The sequence below is a fragment of the Anguilla rostrata genome, chromosome 13 (assembly GCF_018555375.3).
Source record: "Anguilla rostrata isolate EN2019 chromosome 13, ASM1855537v3, whole genome shotgun sequence".
Classification (NCBI taxonomy): domain Eukaryota; kingdom Metazoa; phylum Chordata; class Actinopteri; order Anguilliformes; family Anguillidae; genus Anguilla; species Anguilla rostrata.
In genome coordinates this window covers 34,142,635-34,156,439 of record NC_057945.1, presented here as the reverse complement: position 1 = coordinate 34,156,439, position 13,805 = coordinate 34,142,635, and the positions used below count along the sequence as shown (strand labels likewise).

The window sequence follows — 13,805 nt, the reverse complement described above, 5'->3', positions numbered from 1 at the left end:
AACAGGGATCAAGATCCATAGAAAGCGGTGAAAGGTGCCGCACGCGCCTGCGCAGTGTTTCCAATGGGCGTGGAGAAGACTCTGGAGAAGATAAGGGGAGGGGAAACCATCGTCCTATTTGTTGGAGGTCTTTTTTCTGCGCCATTTTGTCCACACGCCTTGAGCTCGGTGATTGGGTTTTGTGGATCGGTACTGGAGCCAATCAGAGGGGAATCGGGCGGCGGAGAAACGGTGAGAGGTAGCGCGGCTTGGAGGGGAAGGGAGCCGACAGCAGGGGATTGGTGTGCCATTGACCAACCAAATTACTAACGCCACAAAATGCAGGAATTAACTGTATTTTAACACATAGTACTAGACTCAAGCCGAATGTAGCCGGTAGCAGGAGGTTAACTTTGTGAAGTTAACGTTAAAATTTGTGTAAAACTACCCAAGGCTAGCATGCTACGAACTGTGTTTTCACATGCGTTTGGAAAAGGCCTTGTGTCCATGGTGCTGTACTAGCTGACAAAACAGTTCAGCTACAATTCTTGCTAGAATGTTTGCTGACCAATATACCATGCCTTACTTGTCTGTACCATACTGTATAAAAATAGGTCTGACTGTACACTGAATTGTATGCTAGCCACTTAGCCATTTCCCAAAAGTCAAATATATATCTAGCCGCACTGTATTAACTCTAAGTTAGCTAATTTATTAGCTAGCTGGTATTCTTTACCTGGCGTACACAGCTTTCTTAAATTGCCGACCAGCAAGAGAGCTACAACGTCCAATGAAAATAACATTTCTCAACGTCCTAGCCTACGGCCATGGTCAACTATTACCAGGTTGACAAACTAGTTATATTTTCAGTCACATTTTACTAGCACTAACAAGCTAGACTCGAACGGCGATTGTGTTGTGTTCTTTTCATGAGAGCAAGTAAACCGTCCATTTTAGCTCACCAGGAGAACATCAAACTAGCTAGACTAGACTATCCATCTCACGTTAGTTTGTAAACTAATTTTGGCTGATAAATGGTATTATAAATAAGTTTCATTTTTTTCCAAAGTTGACTTTGGTAGCTAACGTTAGGTAGCAATGTCTGGTAATTGGGTTCATTATAGATTCCTCTTGGACTAGTTCTGCCAAAATCTTTGAGGTTCTTGCTAACCACCTAAATATCGGTTAACTCACATGTACGTGCTGCAGTATATACCAAGATAAAATGAATTTTCAAATTTGAAATAAGTGCTCGGTGACCTAAAGTAGTAAACATTGCGGACTATAACTGCTAACTTAGCTAGCTAACACTGAAAACACAGCTAGCTCGCTCAGACTACCATAGCCAACCAAGGGTCTTTGTCTAACGTTAGTGTATCTGTTTCTTTGTGTTTCTTTCCTCCAACATATGGGTTTGAAGATGCATCAGCATAGATACATGTATCGCTTCACATCAAGTACATTCAGACTTAACCGATGAGGAGGCGTTAAGCTACCGTTTACAACCAACATGTAGATTTGTTCGTGAACAATTCAACTTGGCCTTTCGTTCTCTGCAGATATCACACGTACCGATAACAAAGACAGTTAGCTGTTTGTTGACTTGCTTAGTTTAGCAACGCTGTATATCTGACAAGCTGTTTTGAAAATTATAAGCGTTAACTGCGGTAGCTAGTTGATCAGCCAGCTAATAAAAATGTTTCACCAGACAATTCGCAACCTTAGATTGAGCAGACTTTGGTATCTTATCCATATAACGCTAGTCTAGCTGGCTAGGTAGCTATCAAATTGAAATGAAACCTCGATGGTTCGGCACTTAACTACATTGCAGCTATGCAACTATGTGGTCCATACTAGCTAGTATGCGTACAGTATTTAAATGTTAACATTAACCTGCAGTAACTCGGGGCCTCAGCGTTGTGTTCTTGCATAAATGTGCTAGTAGCTACCTCGCTAGCCACATAGTAACGGCTCGTGCGCGAACTCGGAAAATGGCGCCTGATGTGTACCCTCCACCGTATTATGAAACTGAATGCCAAACAGGCGGCTAACGAATCAGATTGACCTGTTTGTTTCCAGCGGGCGATACGATTCAGCAAATCATGTGATTTAAAATCGTGCACTTTGCATTTACTCCTGGTTTTAAAGCACCAGTTATCAATTTAATAACAAGCTGCGTATTGTCCTATATTCCCCTCTTTGTCATGTTACTTTGTTACAGCACGCTAGCCTACTCAAACTATGACCTTGTGGCAAGCTAATAGTTTCGCTGTAGCGAGCAATATATGCATAAGCACGTTAGCTACTTGGCTGGCCAATATCAACTAAGTAATTTCGTCGCAATATAGTCTTTAGCAAATTACGGACCTTTCGTATACATTTTGAGTTCCAACTATTGACAAAATGGTATGCGATGGGGGGAATGCTAGACCCCAAAAGGTGTGTTGTTTCTGTTGTGTGCCTATTTTTATTGATTTAACCTCAAGCATCATACACAGTGAAGGAATTTATTTAATTGCATCAAAAACTGCATGCTGGATCCCCTTAAAACAAGACTCTTAATACCCAGGGGTGATCCATCCAGGTAGGATGATTCCTAAATAACCTGGCCAGAGACTCTGGCACCCCTGTCAGGCACTAGATGGAGGAGGACTCCGTGGTGTCACGAGCCAGCGATGTTTCTTGCTCTTGCTGTCACTTAGTCTCGTCCTGCTTGTGCTCTCAGAACATTAGAGGACGGCAGTGAGCGGATCCAGGGAGCCATCATGGAACAGTACACTACCACCACCACAACCACTGGCGAGCAGATTGTGGTGCAGGCAGCCAGCGGACAGATCCAGCAGCAGGTGGGGCCCGGCGCTGCCGCCTAAATCTCATTTAACATGCCGGTGCCTTCCATCGGCGCACGATGGACTGAACCAGGCGCTCAATTCCTTGCTCTCCCTCGTGCAAAACAGGAAACGGTTTGTGAATGGTTGTGTCTGCTGATTAATAGATCTCTGAAGGGGGGGGGGAGGCGGGGGGGTGAGTTCCTCTGCAGTGTGTGTGCTTGTGTGTGGGTGTGGGTGTGTGTGCTCTGGAGAACGGCCTTTGCGGCGGTGGTGACGTGGTAACGGTGGCTTGTCTCCGGACGCAGGGCACCGTGACCGCGGTCCAGCTGCAGACCGAGGCTCAGGTGGCCCCCGCCTCGGGCCAGCAGGTTCAGACACTCCAGGTAGTGGTGTGACCCCCAGACCTGTCCTGTTCCGCTTGCATGACCCCCCCATCCCATGACTAGCCGTGCTTGTCCCGTGTGTGGTATCGGCATGCTGATGTAATGGGCTGCAATGCATCCCCGCTGCTCCACAGCCTCCCTAACCCGCAGACACGCGACTGCCTGAAGAGGGACGGCCTCTCCAGAGCTGTCTGTTTCATCAGGCTCTCCCATGCCATGCATGTCCACCCACACTTTGCGCATTGTGTCGTGTGGTTTGCTCACGGCTTGTGACGAGAGATTCAGTTAGTATGTGCGGCTTGATCTTCTCTGTCCTGTGTAGTGGGGATGGTGATGTGCCTCCATCTAACCTTCGCATCTAACCAGGCAGCCCTCAGCTCCAGCCTGAAGATACACAAGTGTCTCACAGACAGAATGTTTGGCTATTTAGTGATTGTTACGTCACTACGTTTGTCCCATGAATCTAAGACTGAGAATGGATGGTACTGTCCTGCAATTGAGCAGATTCATACATGTCAGTTAAAGACAAGCACTTCTTCAGTCTACCAGACTGCTGTATTCTGTTCTGAGGCTTTCTGAGTTACACATAGGCTTCTTGTGATTGCCTGTTGGGTGCGATATCCAGCACTACCTCTTGCCCGTTATGTCGTACCTATGCCATTGCTGACTGGTAGGGTTGCACATAGTTATCTGTAGCCTCACCCAGGGAGGTAGAAGGAGAGTCAGCATGGCCTTGCCCAGCTCATAGTGCAAGGGAAACTCTTCTTATCACTCTTTCTGTGTCCTGTAAAAGCCAAATAGTGTAGTATTGGCAGATAGCTGCCACTTTTTCCAACTCTGCTATCTACACAAGTTTCTAAGGACACATATGTTGGCTTCCACCTCCTAATTTTAATGGAGCAGATGGGGAAGCCTAGAAATAAAGTGGAGCAATATAATTCAGGATAAAAAGATATAAAAATGTATTTCAATTCAAAGGCACTGATACGAGTCCCAGTGCTGAATCCTGCCTGACATGGAGACAGTGTAGGGAATTTGTCTGAGTTGAGTCTCCACGGCATGCCTTCTGAAGAGGGCTACAGGACAGTGGAATGTGATACCTTGTTGAGTGGGTGTCATGGCCTGCTGCAAGCTTGTTCATCTCCATCTTGTTTCCCACAGCCAGCCTGAAGTCGGTGCATGAAGCTGTATGATGTCCTATGGCGACATGGCATTCTGCGCGTTGCTTGCGTAGCTTCCTCTTTCTTACTAGGATGTTTGTGTTCGAGCATCGCTACCATCCTAATGCAAAGTCTGTACTGTGGTGCTTGGCTGTTTGCAGTGGCCTTGCCTCAATGTTCGTTGCCCCCTGTGGTGGTTCGAGGTACTGCGCTTGCTTTAAACAGTCCAGTTGGATTAATCTACCTTCTCTTCCCCTCCCCACCTTCTCAGGTACAAGGGCAGCCCCTCATGGTGCAGGTGAGTGGTGGGCAGCTCATCACCTCCTCTGGACAGCCCATCATGGTCCAGGCCATGCCGGGGAGCCAGGGGCAGACCATCATGCAGGTGCCAGTGTCAGGAGCACAGGGTCTGCAGCAGGTGAGGGAACGCTTGGCAAGCCTCTGGGGTCTCAGAGCCCTTAACACAAGCAGTGATGTCACGCAATCACAGGTCCAGCCTAGCTATACAGTGTAACGTGTGCAGCTGCATCTAGCAAATAACATGGAGAAAATGATGAGCATGCCCACGTAATGAAGACTGTAGCATGTTCACACTGGATGTGCTGAGGAAGCTGAAGCCTGTGGCCCGTCTCGTCCCGTCCCAGATTCAGCTGGTGCAGCCGGGGCAGATCCAGATCCAGGGGGGCCAGGCGCTGCAGGTCCAGGGACAGCAGGGCCAAACCCAGCAGATCATCATCCAGCAGCCCCAGACCGCCGTCACGGCGGGACAGAACCAGGTCAGCACCGCCACACGGACCTCCCCCGTAATCCCCCCAGAGCCGTCACAACCAACACCGAGCTTTTTGTGCCGTATAACTACAGACTGTCTGCCTGCTTACACACTTGGACCGTCTCGCAGTTTTCTCACTGGACGTTAATGCTGATTCATGGTTTTTAGGATTTTGCTACTAAATTTTCATAGTTTAGCCTTATTGACTGTGTTAAAGGTTTGTGTGTATTCCCTGTGTAGCTTTATTGGCTGTGACTGTGTTAGAGGTTTGTGTGTGTTCCCTGTGTAGCCCTCTTGACTGTGACTGTGTTAAAGGACTGTGCCTTCCCTGCAGGGTCAGCAGCAGATTACCGTGCAGGGCCAGCAGGTGGCGCAGACTGCAGAGGGGCAGACTATAGTGTACCAGCCGGTCAATGCTGACGGGACCATCCTCCAGCAAGGTAGCACTTACCGGCCACACTTTCTCAGGCACATGCATACACACACATACAAAAGCTCCCACACACACACACACACACACATACAAAAGCTCCCATGCACACGCGAGCATACACACTCACTCTCACACTACACACACACACACGCAAGCACCCACGCATGCGCGTGCATACACAGACACTCACACACCAGACACACACGCATAAGCACGCACACACACAAGCACACACATGCCTTGTCGCACTGTCACAAACACTCTCACTTTGCCACACAACCCATTTCCCAGAGTGGACCTCACCTACATTGCAGAATGTGCTGTGTACTGTAGGCATTAAAATAATTTCTCTAAAATCTCCTCTCCCTGTTCACACCCCCCCCCTCCCTGACCCCCTCACAGGAATGATCACTATCCCCGCAGCCAGTCTGGCGGGAGCCCAGATCGTGCAGGCGGGCTCCAACACCAACACGACCAACAGCGGCCAGGGCACCGTGACCGTGACCCTGCCAGTGTCCGGCAACATGGTCAACGCTGGCGGGATGGTCATGGTAAGGCCCCCCTACGAGGTACCGCTCGCCCCGTCCCGTCCCAGCCGCAGCGCGCGCCCGCACTTCACCCAAGGTGTGGGGCGGAGGTTGGGTCTGTTCTGCTCGTTAACCCTTTACCCCCCCGTACTGTCTCTCTTCACCCTGCGCTAGCCTGAGGAAGGTAGATTCATACCTGAGTGAGCTCCTGTCAGAGAACACTTTTCAAAGTTTGCGAAGGTTACTGGGTATGCGTGTAAAATCACCATAGTGTAAGTGCATTTCATATTTTGATCACCCGAGTGATCTTTCCTTACTCTTTTAGCAACGTCGCAATGTCTTTTGCAATGTCAGTGTCGGAGGGGGGCTCTATATGTGTGGCACAGTCTGTAGGCTCACCCCGACTCTCAAGCCATATGTACGTTTCCCCATGCAGACGGGCTGATCCCAAACATGGCAACCTCTCAGCTGTGGTCCCTTCCTTATCTGCTATCCTCTCTGCTTTCTCCCTGCCTGAATAAAGCAAAAATATGAAAGGAGGACAGAATGTCAAATAAATCAATAAACAGGCCCTCTGGGTATTGTGAATGTGAATGAAAACTTTCAGATGTTTGGTTGTCATGACTGTAGTATTAAGTCTCCACATCTTAACAAAAATATGGGAACAATTATTGGGTACTGTGAAAGTGAGTAGAGTACTACATCAGTTTGGGACACTGTAAATAGCTGTATTGCCTGATTTAGACAGCGCCCATAGGAAATATAATAAGATAAAGCTGAACTTTATTATCCCTGTGGGGAAATTAGTCTCTGGCTCTGGTGCTGCATCACCTCCTAAAACATCAGCTGCTAGGCTGCGTAGTCGTAACGGCGTGAGCAGCGCTGTGGCGGTTTTGGCGGTGGGTCTCTGGGGCGGGTCTCTGAGCCCCTGTCTCTGCGGGGCAGATGGTGCCGGGCAGCGGGACCGTGCCCACCATGCAGAGGATACCGCTGCCCGGGGCGGAGATGCTGGAGGAGGAGCCGCTCTACGTCAACGCCAAGCAGTACAACCGCATCCTGAAGAGGCGGCAGGCTCGCGCCAAGCTGGAGGCCGAGGGCAAGATCCCCAAGGAGAGGAGGGTGAGTGCCGGACACAGGCCCCGTTGGGCATCTACGAGCACCCGGCCCACAAGGTCCGTCCAGTGCTTTTGGAAACGGGCTTGCAAATGCAAAGAAACTATTTAGACTTAAAATCTTAAAATACGGATGAGGTGATTGGATTTTTGCACTCTTCTGATTTGATACGTAGATGAGTTAGAATTGGAGAAGGGTGGGCTGATTCTGGATCAGTTTTTAGGAGCACTCTGGTGTGCTGAAATAATACTGCATCATTCCTGTGCTTTTTTTCATCATTTAAGCTGGTGAAAGCTGATCCCTTTTAGGATGCAAAAGCATAAAACAAATGTGCTTAATGGGCCAGGACACACGTGGGTCTGTAGTGCATTACTCCACACTGTATTCATGGGTGCTGGAAAAACTTGCTATCCTTGTATCTGCAGCCTATTGCTGCATTATTCCGAAGGGTAGAGCACTGGAGTCTGGGAACTTTCTGCAGTGATTCAGAGTTGTTGCTGTCTCTTGGTTAGAATGAGCCCCTTCAACCCTGAGCCAAGATCAGCACTCTGTCCAAACATACATTCTGACATCGAATGCCGTAAGCCCACCAACGTAAACATGGCCGTTGTTCTCAGGTAGAAGGCAAAATAATCAAAGCCTTCTTGTGTGATCCACGCATGTGAGCTCCTCTCTGTTCCAGAGGTTGTTTTGACAGTATTCTGCGTTCAGCGGGAAATGACTCCACAGTAAGCTGTGGATCTGTGGATAATGTGATGAAAGCTGAGGCTTGCGGTCTTTGGCTGAAGCATATCAGGACTGTGTTCAACTGTCCTTTCCACCAAAGCTGCGAGCAATTCAAATTTTTTGGAATTGATCCCATTTCAGTTCAGGAGTTGGAAAATTGGAATTTTAAAAAAACCTTAAGGATGTTGAATTTGAATTACAACAACTTGGCTTTAATTCAGTGACACTCAAAGAAATCCTAGTTGGAGGACCGTTGAATGCCTAAAAATTAATTTTTACAAACTGCTGCCAACAGTGCTAACTGACAGTGCTACTACCATTAAAAACACTACCTTACATTTCAGATGCCAAATGCTGTTGTGAAAACAGTATTATCAATCCTTTTTTATTAACCTTTTAATAATGTCTAGGAAATGTGTTTTCTAGTGTTGCACAAAATTGTTAATTGATAGACCATGATAGAACTTTCACCGATGCTTAAACTATTTTAATGTGTGGATAGTCCTTTTAACAGTGTATAACTAATTTCAAAATAAACATCATTTAAAGTAGTAAATGAATTTGGCATTGGGACTTCATTGAATTTAATTGTATTTGCCTTCATTCAAATTTTGGATCCTGTCAAAATTTGAATTCCAATTGAGTAATTCATTTGGAATTAATTACCAATTCTCAATTCAATTCAGAATTGACCCCAACCCTAATATCCACTAGGGGGCACTGTTGGTTAACAAATATTCAGTGAACAAAGACACCATTTCTCCAGAGGTGGATTTTCACATGGCTGCACTTTGATATTATCTAATGGGATTTTTCCCACAGATGGTCAGTATACTGACTACAGCAGAATTTTCTCTTGCTAAGTTTGGAACCATTATGCAGTTTTCTGACTGGGAATCTTAATTTTGAAATATCTTTAACCCAGATACCAAAGGGCTTTCCCTACCAGCCACCCCACACAGAACTTTACATTAGCAGTAGTAGTTTTTGACTGACAGAGTGGAGGGTTTGCAAGAGCTGAATATCTGATTATTTTACAGAACAGGGATTTCAAACTTAATTCCTAGAGGGCTGCGGCGTCTGCTGGTTTTTCATGTGTGTGCCAGAACCTACGTGCTTAATTTAAGTCACTGATTGGCTAAAGAGTCGCACCTCGTCTTCATGGCCTAAAGTGGCTGCTGATTTAAAGGAGATCACAAAAACCAGCAGAGACTGTGGCCCTCGCCGGGCTTTTTGAGAGCCCTTGTATAGATTGTGTGTTGAAAGCTGGGAACCCCCTCTAACGTCTCTCTTCCTCCCTCTCTCCCTCTCCCTCCCTCTCTCCCTCTCTCGTTCGACCGCAGAAATACCTGCACGAGTCGCGGCACCGCCACGCCATGCAGAGGAAACGGGGCGACGGCGGCCGCTTCTTCTCGCCCAAGGAGAAGGAGGAGATGGCGCTGGCCATGCAGGTGAGGATGCTGCAGGGCGGCCTCAAGCAGGAGGAGGCGTTTAGGGGGGTGGACCTCAACTCCCATTGGCCCCCGACATCTGCCCCGCCCCTCGGCTAGCCAGCAGCAGGTCTATGCCACCCCCCTCACCCCCAAACTGTGCTGCTCTGACCCTGAAATCCAAACTCTTATTTCAGTACGTATTAAACGTCCCCCCCGTCCCCCCCCAGGGCCGTGTGCTGATGTCACACTGGCCTCCTCTGCTGATTGTACTGGCACTGATATGTTTATTTTTATACGCATGTTGTTTTTTTTTTTTTAATATCCTGTTTTTGTTCTTGCCGGGCTTGTTTGGAAATGTAAGGCGAGATTTAAGCTGTGCTGGGCGATGGTGTAACTGCCCTGGGAGTCGGCCAGTGTCTTGCTGAGCTGATGACCTCCCAGCCGAGCCCAGTTCCCTTCATGCACAGCACAGTCACGCCGCATGAGCTCCACGGCACACACCTGTACAGGTGTCATTACCAAAGAGCTGGGACTTGTTCTGCCCCACAATACCATGATGCCTTGCAACTTGATCGTTAAAGAGTAGTGTGTGATTGATTACCTTGTTCAGTGTTGACTAATTCAAGGACAGGAGTTCTATTCTCCTGCCTTTTCTATTGAAATGTTCTGGTTTTCAGTGCTAAATAGACAATTTTTCATACATAGCTTTTCTGTAGATTCTCTTGGAAATGAAACCGAACGCGAATCAGGGAGAGAACACTCATTTATGGCAATGTTGGTACTGCTCTCCTAACTCTTAAATGATTCATTATTAACATTAATTACCAGCACATATGCAGTGTCCTCAGCCACTGCTAACCTCAGTCTACAGGAGATCAGAGTGCTTTGACTCAAAAGCCTGTACTCTTTAAGGACAGTGTCTTATATCATTGGACACACAGTATTGCTATAAGTTTCTCAGTGAAAACAAATATAAATAGTGAATTAATCACTCGTATTGAATACTAAGCCCTATGCAGTGGAACAGAATCTTGTTTGCCAACACTATGTTTACTTGGAGAAGAGGGAAGTTAGGCTCATCGTTAACAGTCGCCGTGCTTGTCTTGTGCCATAAAACGCCCGTCGTTGGCTTGTGTACACCTCTGTAGCGAACAGTCCGGCGTCTCTCCAGTGCATTGCTGTTCTTCGGTTACAGGCTGCTGCACACTGTCTGAATGTTTTTTTTTTGTTTGTTTGTTTTTTTACCCCCCCTTCCCCCCTGTGTTGTGCTCACTGCTTACTGCTGCTGTCCTGTGATGTTCCCTGCTGTACACCTCTCTCCTAACACTGTCTTTATTAAACAGATGCAGGGCTAGGATAGAAGGGGTGGTTTCAAAGGTACTGTATCGATTTTTTTTTTTTACACTACAAGTTCCACTAAGAGCAATTGGAGCACTTCAGAATATTTGCTGCAAAAATGGGTGGTTCCGTTGCTACGCTGTAGCCGTGGGTCACAGCGTTAAGTTTTAGCACTAATTATAACTTCTCAGGCAGGCAGTCAACCTTAAGAAAAGCGCAGGCTGTATTGGTGCTGTTCGGGCAGCGTATGTTCACCCATTAATTAAACATTTGCAGCTGTTATTGTAAAGTGTAACCACAAATGCATCAGTCCTGAGCTGGACGCTAGTTGAAGTGTTTTATGGATTGAAGGTGATCTGTGTGTAGTATGGGCACTGCTTGCTGGCTCATACCCTGGATAGAGAGAGGATTTTGTTTTGTGTTGCTCAGTATTTGTTTCATGTTTCCATCTGAGTTATTTGTGCCTCATAGCTTTTTATTTTTTTGTAGTTTTATTTTTATTTTCTTTGCTTTTCTTTGTCCATGCCATCGCTGTGCAGTGTTGCATCATAGAAATTCTTGTTTGTTGTACATGTCAATGAGAAAAAGGTATTCCCTGTTTTTGTTACTGTTTTAAACCTGAATAAAAGGATGAAACGTTCTTTTTAAACTAAAAATAACATTACTTGAGTGTCTCAAGAACATTTGTGAGTCCCTTGCATTGGGGTATACCACCTCTGACAGACAAATTTTGATTAGTTTTTAACAGCACCAGTTATGGACACAACTGAAAGTAGTCTAACTGTAGTTTCAACCGAATTCTGCTTGCTTGCAATGTCTCACCCCTTCATCTAACCATGCCATTTAATATAGGTGCTACTATAATATAAGCTACTTGTGGCTGTTAATGTGTGCACATAATCTTTAATTGACCTGGATGAGAAACCGTAATTGGTTTATAATGATGTTTTGTATTGCTTGGGAGTCACAGACATGTTTGACAGGGATTTGAAAGGGAATGTAGAGAAGCACACACACACACGATCACTAATGCTGCGTAAAAGGATGAAAGCAGCTAAGTTTGATGATGGGCTCACCCCCAGATGACTGGGATGTTAAGGCACGAAAGACCAAGAAAGTCAGACTTCACCAAAATGCATCTCGCTGTCGCGCTGAGCATAATTACAGGCTACAGGGTACAGCCTCTTAATTTGTGCCAAGATGTCATGTACTGCAAGCGTAAAGAATGGTTAGGTGGTGTGTGCTGTGGTAGTGCTTTTTTCCATCTGTGGAATATATGAGTACTGACCCTCGCCTCCTCCCTCTGCTCCCCCCCTCAGAGCCAGGAGCTGGCCCAGGCCGGTGAAGAGAGTGTGGGCCAGATGATTCGTGTGTCGTAGCGGCCGCCCACCCTTGTGCGTGCGTGTGTTTTTTTTTTTTTTTTTTTTTTTTTTTGGGGGGGGGGGGTTGCCCCAGCCCTGCATCTCAGCAACCGCTCCTCAGTCTCCGGTTTTCCAGGGGGTCCCAGCTCACCTGCTCCAGGAAAACCTGAGCTCCTCAGTCAGAGTCTGCAGGAACCTGATCTGCCAGTCTGAGCACCGTACGTCCCATTACCCTTCCTTTTACCAGGGAAAGTAACAGGGCATGATGTCATTAGCATATTCTAAGAGGAAAAATTTAAATGTGAAATATTTAAGAGAATAAATATTTCTCCAAAATTTCTCCCCCCTAAACATTTTTCTTCACGTAACACAAATTAAGCCTCGACCTTTGTGTATATGTATACACACAGATGCATACATAGAGGCATTCTTATTTTTGTGTGATCGGGCCAGGTCAAGCACTTAACTCAAATTCTGAAACCTAAAGCCCTGGCACACTAAATCCTTGTTGAAAGCCTGTTGACTAGAGTGATTTTGACAACTTTGTGTGTGTGTGTGTGTGTGTGTGTGTGAGGGGTGGGGGTGGATGGATGATCCGTTAGGTCTTCTAGTATTTGTGTATATGTGTTAAATAGTTTTTTTTTTTTTTTTAACTGCCTTGATTTCACTTTGGCAGATTCAAAACAAAATTTCTCTTGTATGAATTTTCTTCAACAGAACAACAGTGATGGGTAAACCGGAGGTGCATGTTTTCTGTTTCTCTTAAATTCAGCAATTTATATAAATTGCTGTGAAGTAAAACATTGCACTTCTCATTTCTATGCAGGACTACAGCGGTTTTAAAGTTCTTTACAGGGGTATTGGTGGAGTTCTGTTTTGATCTTTTAAAATCCCTTAACATTTGTCATATTGAATTGGTGTTGAAATGCCAGACTGTGTGGTAACTGTGGCATTGAAAATGAGTCTTGCTGTTTAATCGTTTCTCTTTGTAAAATGTTGATATTTTGTTAGATGTACATTTATATAAAATGAATTGTTTCGAACATTTATTTTAATGTTTAGCAACACAGAATGCAGTCTTGTCCATAGATGTTAGACGAGGGACATGCTAATTGTTTTACATCAGACTAGAGCTACATTTGGTTTCCACCACTAAAGACCTCCCACCCCACCCACCTCTCAGCTCAAAAATGCATTGACACGTTCATTGAAAGTTCATCCTGTAGAAGAAGTATGTATGTATACATGTAAACAGACCTGTAAACCCATTGAGAAATCGCTGTGTTAGATGTTTGTTACTGGACTATTTTTTTTTTTAAAGAAAACCTTTAAACTGCAATAAGTGCATGTTTTCTTTCTTTTTTTCTCTCTCTCTCTTTTTGCCTGATGACAGCCAACCAACATTGGTCTTAATTGAATAGCATTTTACATATCACACAAGTGTGACGGAATGTAGTGAGTAGGGGTGAGGGTACTATTTGTAGTGTGTTTCTACTTTTCTCATCTCTGTTTAATTAATCAAGTAGGGAACCTAAAATGTTGAGATTTCCACCAGCCTCTTTTATAAAATCCTGTTCCATTTGTAAGGTTGCCACCATTTGTGGGGGGAAAAAAGCATACTACTTTAGAATATGTCAGATGTTAAGGTGTTTATTGCAGTAGAGGTCATTGTTGTAATCTGATTTAGATAATTGCAATACTTTAAGGGCTGTTGCATGTATAGATTTTTACATTTTTTGGGAAGAAATGGCA

General features: G+C 45.7%; 1 protein-coding gene across 13 annotated transcripts; it reads left to right on the top strand.

The window, feature by feature from the left end:
* The first annotated feature begins 75 nt into the window (after nucleotides 1-75).
* On the top strand, nucleotides 76-12,685 carry nfya (nuclear transcription factor Y, alpha). Of its 13 annotated transcripts, XM_064304802.1 has the most exons (11): nucleotides 2,078-2,418; nucleotides 2,705-2,825; nucleotides 3,116-3,196; nucleotides 4,625-4,771; nucleotides 4,998-5,129; nucleotides 5,457-5,562; nucleotides 5,958-6,124; nucleotides 7,028-7,201; nucleotides 9,265-9,372; nucleotides 10,698-10,731; nucleotides 12,012-12,685. In XM_064304802.1, the coding sequence occupies exons 1-10, from the start codon at nucleotides 2,393-2,395 to the stop codon at nucleotides 10,707-10,709; spliced, it is 1,074 nt and encodes a 357-aa protein (XP_064160872.1). In that variant the 5' UTR covers nucleotides 2,078-2,392; the 3' UTR covers nucleotides 10,710-10,731; nucleotides 12,012-12,685. The 13 variants fall into 13 exon arrangements, 12 of the variants coding, with proteins under 12 accessions (XP_064160869.1, XP_064160874.1, XP_064160867.1 ...); XR_010324867.1 differs by having other exon boundaries at nucleotides 2,069-2,418; nucleotides 9,265-10,731; XM_064304797.1 differs by lacking the exon at nucleotides 10,698-10,731 and having other exon boundaries at nucleotides 2,069-2,418.
* Nucleotides 12,686-13,805: the final 1,120 nt, after the last annotated feature.